Here is a 12621-nt window from a genome sequence, read left to right as displayed (position 1 = left end):
AATATAAGTCTTTTTTTTTACTATGGTTGCAAATATCAAAAAATTGCTATATGTGACACGGCACCAGAGTTAAGTTAGGGTTTTTCAAAATGCTGACACGCCGAGCTCAAAAGGTTCACCATCACTGACCTAGAGGAATACTGTGGATACTTTTTGTAGGGTGTACTGAGCTCATAACTGTTAGGATGAACTACCTCTAATCTCTCCTTATTGTTATAAGCCTTTTCCCATAACATGGGGCAGATGGCCAGTCGTGCCTGAGAAGCAAGATAAGAACAACTCTCCACCTGACCGACCTGTGCACTCTCCTCCCTTGACCCACTTGTGCCCTCCCCTCCCCTTGACCAACTCATGCACCCACATCCTGACCCTCTACTGCATACTTCTACCCTATATAAGAGAACCTCACCACCCCCTCGGGGCTGACACCAACACCCTGGTCTCAGCCCGCTGTGAGAGAATGCAATAAAATTTCTTACACTCTCACGTGTGTTGGCCTGGCTCCTGTCAGCATAGACCTAACAATAGCAACACATGTACACCCCAAGATTTGGTCCCCTGCAGCCACCTGGTAGCCCTGCCCGCCAGGCCTGACCAGGGGTGGGTTACACAAAGATAGATACTCAGAGATACATCTGACCCAAACCAGATCACAGTCCCTTCTCCAGGAATCTGGAATTGAGACCATGATGTCTCTCCCTAGACAGTAAGCAAGTAACTCAGACCATATTCCATCATGTGAACTGAGAAGCACATGACCAGTTAGCAAAGAAAGGGAAGATTTTAAAACATACACAGAACTAGAGACCGGAGATAGAAAACATATGCTACCTGGACTCCAGAGGGTTTCCCCACTTCTACCGTCTTTCCTGAAGCCCAGCTGCATTGGCACCCATGGCTTTTCTGGGACTCTATGTACTTATAATTCCCTTTTCTCTGTCTTTCCCTTATTTTAGTTTCCCACAGGATTTGTAGGTTACAGACAAGATGGGTGAAGAGATAATGAATTTGTAAGACAAACAATAATCTTATATATATACTAGAAGCCCAGCGCATGAAATTCATACACTGGTAGTGTCCCAAGCAGCTGCCAGCTGGGTACTCCCCCCCTTCCCCCGGCCAGCCCCGCCCCCTGGTTGAACTCCAGGACAAACTCCTGCTCAAGGGGACAATTTTATATAGAAAAAGGCTAAGTGATCTACCTTCCACTATCTGACCATCTGACCGACCGACCGGCCGGTACATATAACACACTCTGGCAATTTAAAAATAAACTTTGATTCGCACATGCACAATACATATAAAGCTCTCACTGGCACCAAGAAGATTTTGACACGCATAATTATTATTAATGGGAGATTCCACAACATTATGTATTTAATAATTCTTCATGGAGAAAATGCCAAAAGGGCAGGTGTTTGCTGTGAGCTTTAGAGAACCAGACAATATTATCTTAGACTTTTGCTTTTGCATGTAAAAGGTGAGATAAGTTTTGCTGATCTGAGAACTGTAGGAGGTGTAATTTATGATATTTTTCGTGAAGCTGCTAAACATAGAGGATTATTAATCAATGACAGTATCTGGAAAGATGTGACTGATAATGTGATTATCCTTAATATGCCCAAACAACTACGGCAATTTTTTGCATATATATATGCGTATTTGGATGTCCTTCTGATGCAAATTATGGGATGAGAATAAATCTCATTTTATTGAAGATTTTTGTTGGAAAGTACAGCAAAGAGAAGGTGCCTGGGTGAACTGTGAAATGCATGCCCTTAACGAAATTCAAGAAGTACTCACATTGCATGGAATGAAATGTTCAGATTTCAAACTTCTGGACTATCCTTTATTAACGAATACAAATACATGTGATGAATTGTATGAGTGACAACAGGCAGAGGTTTTGATCAATTCTCTGAACGATGGACAGTTGGCAGCCTTTCAGGCCATAACTTCAGCCATCGAAGATCAAACTACACCCCAAATGCTTTTTCTTGAATGGTCCGAGCAGTAGTGGAAAAACATATCTTTATAAAGTTTTAATACATTATATTAGAGTTTGTGGTGGTACTGTTTTACCCACAGCATCTATAGGAATTGCTGCAAATTTACTTCTCAGTGAAAGAACCTTTCTTTCCCAATATCAATTACCAATTTCATTAAATGAAACTTCAATTTCTAGACTCAAAGAGTGAAGTTGCTAAAACCATTAAAAAGGCCCAACTTCTCATTATTGATGAATGCACCATGGCACCCAGTCATGCTATAAACGCCACAGACAGATTACTAAGAGAAATTATGAATTTGAATGTTGCATGTGGTGGGAAAGTTCTCCTTCTCAGAGGGGATTTTTGATAATGTCTCAGTATTGTACTGCATGCTATGCGATCAGCCATAGTACAAATGAGTTTAAAGTACTGTAATGTTTGGGGATGTTTCAGACAGTTGTCTCTTACAACAAATATGAGATCAGAGGATTCTGCTTATAGCAAATGGTTAGTAAAACTTGGAGATGGCAAACTTGATAGCAGTTTTCATTTAGGAATGGATATTATTGAAATCCCCCATGAAATGATTTATAAGGGATCTATTATTGAAGCTACCTTTGGAAATAATATATCTATAGACAATATTAAAAATATATCTAAAATATATATGTTCTAAATATATTTAATTTGATTCTTTGTTCTGAAAATGAGCACGTTCATAAATTAAATGAAGAAATTTTGGATATACTCGATGGAGATTTTCACACATATTTGAGTGATGATTCCATCCATTCAACGGATGATGCCAAAAAGAAAAATTTTCTCATCGAATTTCTTAATAGTATTACTCCTTCAGGAATGCCGTGTCATAAAATTGAAAGTAGGTGCAATCATCATGTTACTGAGAAATCTTAATAGTAAATGTTCTTTGTAATGGTATAAGATTTATTATCAAAAGATTGCGACCTAACATAATTGAAGCTAAAGTATTAACAGGATCTGCGGAAGGAAATGTTGTTCTGATTCCAAGAATTGATTTGTCCCCACCTGACACTGGCCTCCCATTTAAATTAATTTGAAGATAGTTTCCCGTGATGCCAGCATCTGCTATGACTATTAATAAGTCACAAGGACAAACTCTAGACAGAGTAGGAATATTCCTACCTGAACCCGTCTTCAGACATGGTCAGTTATATGTTGCTTTCTCTCAAGTTCGAAGAGCAGGTGATGTTAAAGTTAAAGATGTAAATACCTCATCACAAGGGAAATTAGTCAAGCACTCTGAAAGTGTTTTTACTCTTTTTTAAAATATATTTGTATTGATTTCAGAGAGGAAGGGAGGATAGAGAGAGAGAAACATCAATGATGAGAGAGAATCATTGATCGGCCGCCTTCCGCACACACCCCCACTGGGGATGGAGCCCCATAACCCAGGCATGTGCCCTTGGCTGGAATCAAACTTGGGACCATTCAGTCCACAGGATGATGCTCTATCCACTGCACCAAACCAGTTAGGGCTGTTTTTACTCTTAATGTGGTATACAGGGAGATATTAGAATAAGTTTAATCAATTTATTAGTCATTGTTTTTATCGATGTTGTTTTTATATCATATTTTTGTTGTTTTTATTTCATTTCTTTGTTGTTGTTATATCATGTTGTTACTGTTTATTTATTAATCAATTTCTATATTATTTTCATGTGCATTTTACTAATTTTCTTTCATCTCTGACACTTCTATTATAGAGAAAGAGCGAACAGCGATATTAAAATATTTATCCTAATTAATTTCCTTCCAATGTACACAAATCCATGCACTGGGCCCCTAGTTTATTATAAGGATCTAACAACCCTCAAATATGGGGCTGTGATAATTTCTGTAGGTTTGAAATGGTGCTTAGAAATTACTTCTCATTAGCAACACTGAGATAGCAAATTGCCTGCAAAGCCAATCTTGATCTTCAAATGCTTAATTAAAACTGATGTCTTAGCTGTATTTACTAAATCAAAGTATTAAATGTACAATGGGAAGTCGTATTAGAGTTAGACAGCATTACCAGATGTGAAAATAAAATTCTTAGATATTTATCTGGGGCTAGGTAAACACCTAACAGAATTAACACTGCTTTAAGGAAGTAACAAATGCAACATGATTGTTTAGAAGTACAGTAACTAGAAAAAAATTTTAATATACAGCATGCTGCAGAAAAGAGACCCTGTCCAGCCAGAGTGGCTCAGTTGGTTGAGCAACATCTGGTGCACCAAGAGGTTGTAAGCACATGCCCAGGGCAGGGGGGTTCTGGTTTGATCCCTAGTAGGGGAGCATACAAGAAGTAATCTATAGATATTTCTCTCTCACATTCATGGTTAGTTTGTTTTTTATCTTTCTCCCTTCCTCTCTCCAAGCATGCCCTCAGATGAGAATTAAAAAAAAAAAAAAAAAAAAAAAAAACAAGAGAGAGATCCTTATCATACTTTAAGTTAAATATTTACATTATAAACCACTTTTGATTATATTTTAGGGAAATGCCAACAAAAATTTTTTTTAATCTAATGGTGAGGAAGCAAATAATACTTTACTGAAATACTGAATTTAGATGTTTTCTTTTGGGATATATAAAATCCTATACTACCTTTTAATTTTAGAACATCACAAAACAGTAATGAAAATTTTTCACCTAAGAGATAAGAATACTTAAATGACAATACACCAATAGTGAACTTACAGAAAGAGAGACTAAAAAAGCAATCCCATTTACCATCACACCAAAAAAATTAAGATACTTAGGAATAAACTTAAAGAGGTAAAAGACCTCTACTCAGAAAACTACAGGACGTTAAAAAAAGAGATAGAGGAAGACATAAACAGATGGAAGAACATACCATGTTCATGGATTGGTAGAATCAACATCATTAAAATGTCCATACTACCCAAAGCAATCTATAAATTCAACGCACTTCCCATTAAAATACCAACAGCATATTTCACAGACCTAGAACGAACTCTCCAAAAAAATTCATCTGGAATTTTAAAAAAAGACCCCAAATAGCTGCAGCGATCCTGAGAAAAAAGAACAAAGTAGGTGGGATCTCAATACCTGACATCAAGCTGTATAACAAAGCCACTGTTCTCAAAACTGCCTGGTACTGGCACAAAAACAGACTATAGATCAATGGAATAGAATAGAGAATCCAGAAATCGACCTGAACCAATATGCTCAATTAATATTTGACAAAGGAGGCAAGAACATACAATAGAGTCAAGATAGTCTCTTCAATAAATGGTGTTGGGAAAATTGGACAGATATATGCAAGAAAATGAAACTAGATCACCAACTTACACCATACACAAAAATAAACTCAAAATGGCTAAAGGACTTAAATGTAAGACGGGAAACCATAAAAATACTAAAGGAATCCAAAGGCAACAAAATCTCAGGCATATGCCAAAGCAATTTCTTCACTGATACAGCTCCTAGGGCATTGGAAACTAAAGAGAAAATGAACAAATGGGACTACATCAAAATAAAAAGCTTCTGCACAGCAAAAGAAACCATCAACAAAACAACAAGAAAGCCCACTGCATGGAAGAACATATTCGCCAATGTTATCACCGATAAGGGTTTAATCACCCACATTTACAGGGAACTCATACACCTTAACAAAAGGAAGATGAACAATCCAATCAAAAAATGGGCAAAGGACCTAAATAGACACTTTTCAAAAGAGGACATTCAGAAAGCCAAGAGACATATGAAAACATGCTCAAAGTCACTAATCATTCGAGAGATGCAAATCAAAACAACAATGAGGTATCATCTCACACCTGTCAGAATGGCTATCATCAACAAATCAACAAACGACAAGTGCTGGAGAGGATGTGGAGAAAAAGGAACACTTGTGCACTGCTGGTGGGAATGCAGACTGGTGCAGCCACTATGGAAAACAGTATGGAGTTTCCTCAAAAAACTAAAAATGGAACTCCCATTTGACCCTGTGATCCCACTTCTAGGAATATATCCCAGGAAACCAGAAACACCAATCAGAAAGGATAGATGCAGCCCTATGTTCATAGCAGCACAATTCACCATAGCTAAGATCTGGAAACAGCCTAAGTGCCCATCAGCAGATGAATGGATTAGAAAACTGTGGTACATCTACACAATGGAATACTATGCTGCTGTAAAAAAGAAGGAATTCTTACCATTTGCAACAGCATGGATGGAACTGGAGAGCATTATGCTAAGTGAAATAAGCTAGTCAATGAAAGAAAAATACCACATGATCTCACTCATTTATGGATAATAAAGACCATTATAAACAGATGAACAAAAATAGATACAGAGGCAGAGCAGCATCGAACAGACTGTCAAACTACAGCAGGAAGGCTGGGGAGGGTTGGGAGGTAAGAGATCAACCGAAGGACTTGTATGCATGCATATAAGCATAACGAATGGACATAAGACACTGGGGGATAGGGTAGGCCGGGTGAATACCAAGGGGGGAGAGGAAACATATGTAATACTCTTTGTAATACTTTAAGCAATAAAACAAAATTTTTTTAAAAAAGAATACTTGAATGATGACAGCAATATTCAAGAGTTAAGATTTTTTTTCCTTGCCTAGTCTTATTTGTTTTAGACTAAAATTCAGTTTCTAGAAATCTGATCTACATATTTGTCACTGTAATAACTATTTTCATTCATATGCAAATATGCCCTTGTTTTCTGTTAAAAGTTCTCTGAGCATACAAAAACCACAGAGTCCTAATTCTGGGTATCAACAAAACAAAAGTGCTGCTAACCTAGATGATTTTATTTTTCACACCTTTCTTTTGAGTCTTAAAAGCAGAACTTCTAAAGGACATGAAATAGCTACTGTTTCTCCCGTTGGATACTGCGGGAGGCCAAAGCATAACAAGCATTTGCATAAAAGTGCAAAAGAGACATAGGAAGGCCAATGGACATTGATTCCAGCTGGAATCAACACAAGATTGCTCCTGCTATGATTGCGATGGCTGGAGGCAATTTCCTGACCTGATACTCCTTACATTGTTTACCAAACTTTACCTTTGATCTGCCTGTATGCATTGCTAAAGGGCAAGTGTGTATTCCGAGTGAGTAAAAGTGGGCAGAACCCAGACTTCATGAGCCTTTTCATGAAAGAGGTTTCCACCTGGCCCCCAGTGCCTTCAAAGTTCATACTTCTTGTATAGCATACTCATTGTGTTGTCAACCCTCCTGCAAGTCACCCTGAATGCCCGTGAAGGTCGCGGCAGGATATAAAATATTATACAAAGAATAACTGGCACAAAGACTACAAAGGCCAAAGGGACAGATGCCAGACAGAGACATTAAGTCACAAAAAGACACAAACACATAAAATACTTGAGAGAAAGGGTTTGAAACAATCCATTTGTCCTCCTGAGGAATTCATTTTAAGACAAAGTCTATCTTCAACACTCAAGCCTACCAGTAAGCATCGCCTCTTTTGAGAAGCTGCCCCCGGGGTACCACTCACCCCTAGTTGGGTTAACCGCCCCTCCCATGTGCTCCCACGACAGTCCACATACTCTTCTACGTGATAATCACTTCACTGTATTGAATTTGTCTATTTCACTCCCACCCACTACAGTTTAAAATCCCTGAGAGTGAAATCATGTTTGTTCTTCTTCATATGAACTTAGTACTGCTGAGCTTCTAGAATGCACACAGTAGATGATCAGTAACTATTTGTGGAATGGGTGAGTGAATGAATGAAGGACCACTGTGCACTGTCGCTCTCGCTGCAGATGAGCACTGCACTGACTAATTATACTTATGTACCACCAGGTCACCTATGGTGCCCCCGACCACACCGGCTCAAGCGGCAGGCGTGCACTCACAGAGCAAGGAAAGCAAGCTGCAAAGATAACAACCCTTTGCATCCATCATTCTACTGATCCACATCCTAATTACAAAGGAAGCTATAGGAAGCCCCAAACCAGAAAGGAATGCAAGAAGCATCCTAGGCAAAGGTGGCATATAGCCCAGAGACCTCAAACGGCGAGGAGGCGGAGTATGATACCTGCCAGATTTTAAATGGTAGATTTTTAAATCTTCTTACCTTAGAAATTGAGTAGGAGGTTTCCCCAACTACAACAAGAGGTTGCAGGGCAGCTAAGGAGGTAGAATGGGGATCACTAGATAGAGAGAGCTCAGCAAAGAAGAGACAGGAAGGAATTGGGAATGTAAGTCATCTAGCCATTTGGATAAGCCTGCCAACAGGTAGCAGAACCTGAAACCTGGCAGGAGTCTGGCAGGAATAACACCACGCCCAGTTCTAGCAACTAGAGAACCAGTCATGTTACCAAAGTAGAGTCCCAGAAAAGACTAAGGTAGAAATCCAGTCAATAGACCCACGGTTGAATCTTGGAAACAAAGCAAAGTCCTATTACCTAAAGTAAAACCAAAAGACAGGTGCGTACAGATAACAAGAATGACGTGATGGTGTGCTCAGAGTGTACTAAACCTGCTTAAATAACCACTACTCCTGTTTCCAAAAGGGAAACAGAAATCTGGCCATGCCACAGAAATCTGAATTTTTAAAAAAAATGTACACATGTACACACACACACACACACACACACACACACACACCACAACATGATTGATGCATGCTAAAATGTGAAACTTACTGCTCTAGACTTCAGGTGACATTCAGCCATGGGTAGGGGCCCAAATTAATAAGTGGCAATGAAAAGGCCCTTGTGGAGCAATGGTAGATTTGAGAAGCAATGTAGGCCTGATATAACATCACCCAGTTTAAAGTCCTAGTTTCTTAAGAATTGGAAAGCCTTGGAAACCTCCCAAGCAACACAGCAGTCCCCTCCTACACTCCTTCCAGGAGGAGGCAGGGTATAACAAAGGTGAGCATACAGGCTCTGAGCCAGGGTCGAATCCCATCTCTACTACTGATCTGCTGTTTCCTTACCTGCATTTTTTAACCTCTCTAGACCGCAGTTTCCTATCTGAATACAAAATAGAAAAAATAACAGTTCCTCTCTCAAAGTGCTGATATCAAAATAAAATGACATTCGGGGGAAACCAAGAAAATCTGAATAAAATATGGACTTTAGTAATAATATATTAGCATTGGTTCATTAATTATACTATATGTAACATACTAATGTAAGATGTTAATCACAGAGGAAATTAGATGTGGAGTATATGGAAACTCTGTACTATCTTCATGATTTTTCTGCAAATCTAAAAGTATTATAAAATTAAAAATTTAGCCTGGCTGGTGTGGCTCAGTGGTCGAGTGTTCACCCATGAACCAGGAGATCACGGTTCAATTCCCTGGTTGGGGGACATGCCTGTGTTGCAGGCTGGATCCCTGGTAGGGGACATGCAGGAAGCAACCAGTCTATGTTTCTCTCTCTCCCCCTCTCCCTTTCTCTCTCTCTGAAATCAATAAAAACATAAGATAAAATAAAATGACAAAGTAAAATGTTAATCACTATTATTACCTTACCACTGTTAAAATACTTCCAGTGAGCCGAAACCGGTTTGGCTCAGTGGATGGAGCGTCGGCCTGCGGACTGAAAGGTCCCAGGTTCGATTCCGGTCAAGGGCATGTACCTGGGTTGCGGGCACATCCCCAGTGGGGGATGTGCAGGAGGCGGCTGGTCGATGTTTCTCTCTCATCGATGTTTCTGACTCTCTATCTCTCTCCCTTCCTCTCTGTAAAAAATCAATAAAATATAAAAAAAATAAAATAAAATAAAATAAAATACTTCCAGTGAAAGGGATCTTATTATTCCCCAAAGCAACCTACAACAAGTTTTTAATGGGAGGCAAAGGCCAAGTTTTCAAAAAATTTTAAAGTAAAATTTTCCAAAAACCTTACATCTGTAGCCCCAATAGAACATAGAACTAGATAACCAAAAGTCAGCCATGGAAGGAGCCTCAATTGCTTTCTCCATTGATTCTGACTGGTTTGAACCGAATACCAAAATACTGCATAAAAGGCAAAAGAAAATAAATAACACTGGCCTGCTTGTTCACTGTTCTCTGGTTAGAGGTAAACTTCCGTTTTCAATGAAAGACAAAACAAAAATACTTTCCAAATAATTTCCTTGTGTACCACCAACTTCTAGTCCTACTACAGACATCATTTTTTTCCTAAAGCACTGTAAGAATATATTCCTCAAACTCATATAAATCTGAAATACTTTGTAAAAGTGCTCAAAGTACACTTTATTTGGCAAATAACTTTAGTTGTATTAATTTTATTGTTTTGTGACCATAAAAAAGAACATAAGAATTCATTTGTTGATAGAGTAGATTGGAACAACTCTTTTTTTTTAGCTCTTTTTTATTTTTATTTTTTTATAGATTTGAGTGGGAGGGGTTGGGGGAGGGAAAAAGCATCGTCCTGATGTGCCAAGGTTGTGGATATGATCCCCTGGTCAGGGCACATACAAGAATTAACCAATGAACGCATATGTGGAACAACAAATCTCTCTCTCTCTCTCTCTCTCTCTCTCTCTCTCTCTCTCAAATCAATCAATAAATGTTAAAATGTAAAACCTCCCCTATTTTAGATATGTGAAAAGGTTAGGGGGGAGGATTGAAAAATGAAAAGCTCAACATGAAATTTTACTCCATTATCCAATTTCTAGAACGCAGTTGAAAATGTTATATTGGTCATCTTCTTTCAACACCAAAAGCCTTATTTCTACATTTCTTATTTTTAAATATATTTTATTGATTTTTTAGAGAGGAAGGTAGGGGAATAGAGAGTTAGAAACATCCATCAGCTGCCTCCTGCACACCCCTACTGGGGATGGGCCCACAACCAAGATACACGCCCTTGACGGAAATCGAACCTGGAACTCTTCAGTCCGCAGGCCGATGCTCTATCCACTGAGCCAAACCGGCTAGGGCTACATTATTTATTTTTAAATGTTTAAACTTTGTGTTACAAGATTTCTGTGATCAGAAGAAAAATGACCCTTTTCCTATTGAAATACTGTGTGCTGTTCACAATCACTTAAGGCAAAGGAGCCTTTCAATCTCTTGTAAAGCAGCAACTTCTTTGTAACTTATCTTGCAGGGTGCCAGATAACACCCAACACCCAAATCCCGAAGCAAAACAAAACAAAATCCGTGGCTGTAAAGCAGTGAAAGAGATCTCGCCTCCTCTCCCGATACTCAATGTTCCCATCCTCTGTGAAACCGTACCATTGCCTTTACAAACATCAAATGTTGTTTCTGACAATAAACGAATAGCAAAACCCACTTAAAAGGAACAATTTGGATGCCTACCTCAATTCCGTAATTTTCATCCACAGATGCCAACTAAACGGTGACTTTAAGAGTAATGACATTAAAATACCAGAACGTGGCGGTCCAGAAACCTGGAAAGTTCTTTGAATTTTTTTCCTCATCCCTAACACAAGGAAATGATCATAATGTACTTGATATCAAATTTGTTATCAGCCCAATTCAGACCGGTTGTATGGGTATCACGGTAAGAGAACCTCATGACATTAAGGAAAATGAAAAACCTCACAGGGGCGAGGAGCCAGGAGGTGCCGCGACCCCAAAGACACCAGGCACTGGGCTCAGACGCAGAAAAGCCACAGGAAGCCATTCCCCGCCTGACAACGATATTTGACAGCAGCATCACACCACACCCGCCCCTGGCAAAAGCCCGGCCCGCCCGGCCCGAAAGGCTGGCGAAGGCACCCAGCACGGGCACAGCGTACGCAGTTCCAGGTCAAGTTAGAAGTTAGAAAGACCCAGCTCCCGTGGAAATAGAAAATACTGAGTGCGCTTGCACACTGTGCGCACCCTCTCTGCTTCAGGAAAGCCCGACAAAGATCCATAAATCACCTCGGTGGGAACATACGGCACCCACCCACCCCCTCGCCCCACGCCTGATCCCGAGCGCGGGAGAGCGCGCCGAGGTCCAGGCGGCGGTGGGAGAGCCGTCCCCATCCACCCAGCGAGCTGCAGGGGGCTCGGCCCAGGCCAGGGAGCAGGGGCACGGGGGGGCTCAGCCCGGGCGCGTGCCGATGCAAAGATGCACCCCAGCACCTCACCCGCCGGGGCGCGCGGGATGCAGCGCAGGACGCGGCTGGGGAGCCCGGGAAGGTCAGCACGGCCGCGCGCACCCCTCACCTGGCAGAAGCACCTCTGCGCCGCCGTCTCCGGGGGCCGCGGCTCGTCGTGGCCCGAGCGGAGCAGCAGCCACACGGCGCTCAGGAGGCCGATCAGGAAGCCCCAGCGGCGGTCCATGGCCGATCCAGCCGGTCGTCGCCCGGCGCCCTGGAGAACCAGCTCTGGGGAGCAGGCCGTGCGTCCGCAGATGAAGCCCGCGCCGGCCCCGCCCGCGCCCCACCTCCCGGCCGCCTCCCAGGCCCGCCCTCGCTCTCCGGCCTCTCAGCGGCCGCCACCTCCCCGCGGAACCTGCGGACGTGCCCCGGCGCCCGCGCCGGCCGCCCCGGGCCTCCCGCCGGTTTCCTGCTTCGCGCGCGAGGCTGACGAACGAGCCCGCTTCCCGGATCCGCCCGCCGGGCCGCCGCGCCCCCGCCTCCCCGACGTCGCGAGCGGGGAGACTAGGCCCGCCTGCCCGCCGTCCCC

General features: G+C 41.5%; 1 protein-coding gene across 1 annotated transcript in view; it reads right to left on the bottom strand.

Moving 5' to 3' along the window:
* ERO1A (endoplasmic reticulum oxidoreductase 1 alpha) overlaps positions 1-12364 on the bottom strand; it is a 43340-nt gene extending 30976 nt beyond the window's left edge. The window contains exon 1 of the mRNA XM_081113236.1: positions 12160-12364. Coding sequence (XP_080969362.1) covers positions 12160-12276 — 117 coding nt within the window. The 5' untranslated portion in view covers positions 12277-12364. The remainder of the gene's footprint in view (positions 1-12159) is intronic.
* Between the last annotated feature and the right edge of the window lie 257 nt (positions 12365-12621).

The sequence above is a fragment of the Myotis nattereri genome (assembly GCF_964212035.1).
Source record: "Myotis nattereri genome assembly, chromosome: 1".
Classification (NCBI taxonomy): domain Eukaryota; kingdom Metazoa; phylum Chordata; class Mammalia; order Chiroptera; family Vespertilionidae; genus Myotis; species Myotis nattereri.
The sequence above is the reverse complement of the archived record's forward strand: the minus strand, read 5'-3'. Positions and strand labels throughout refer to the sequence as shown.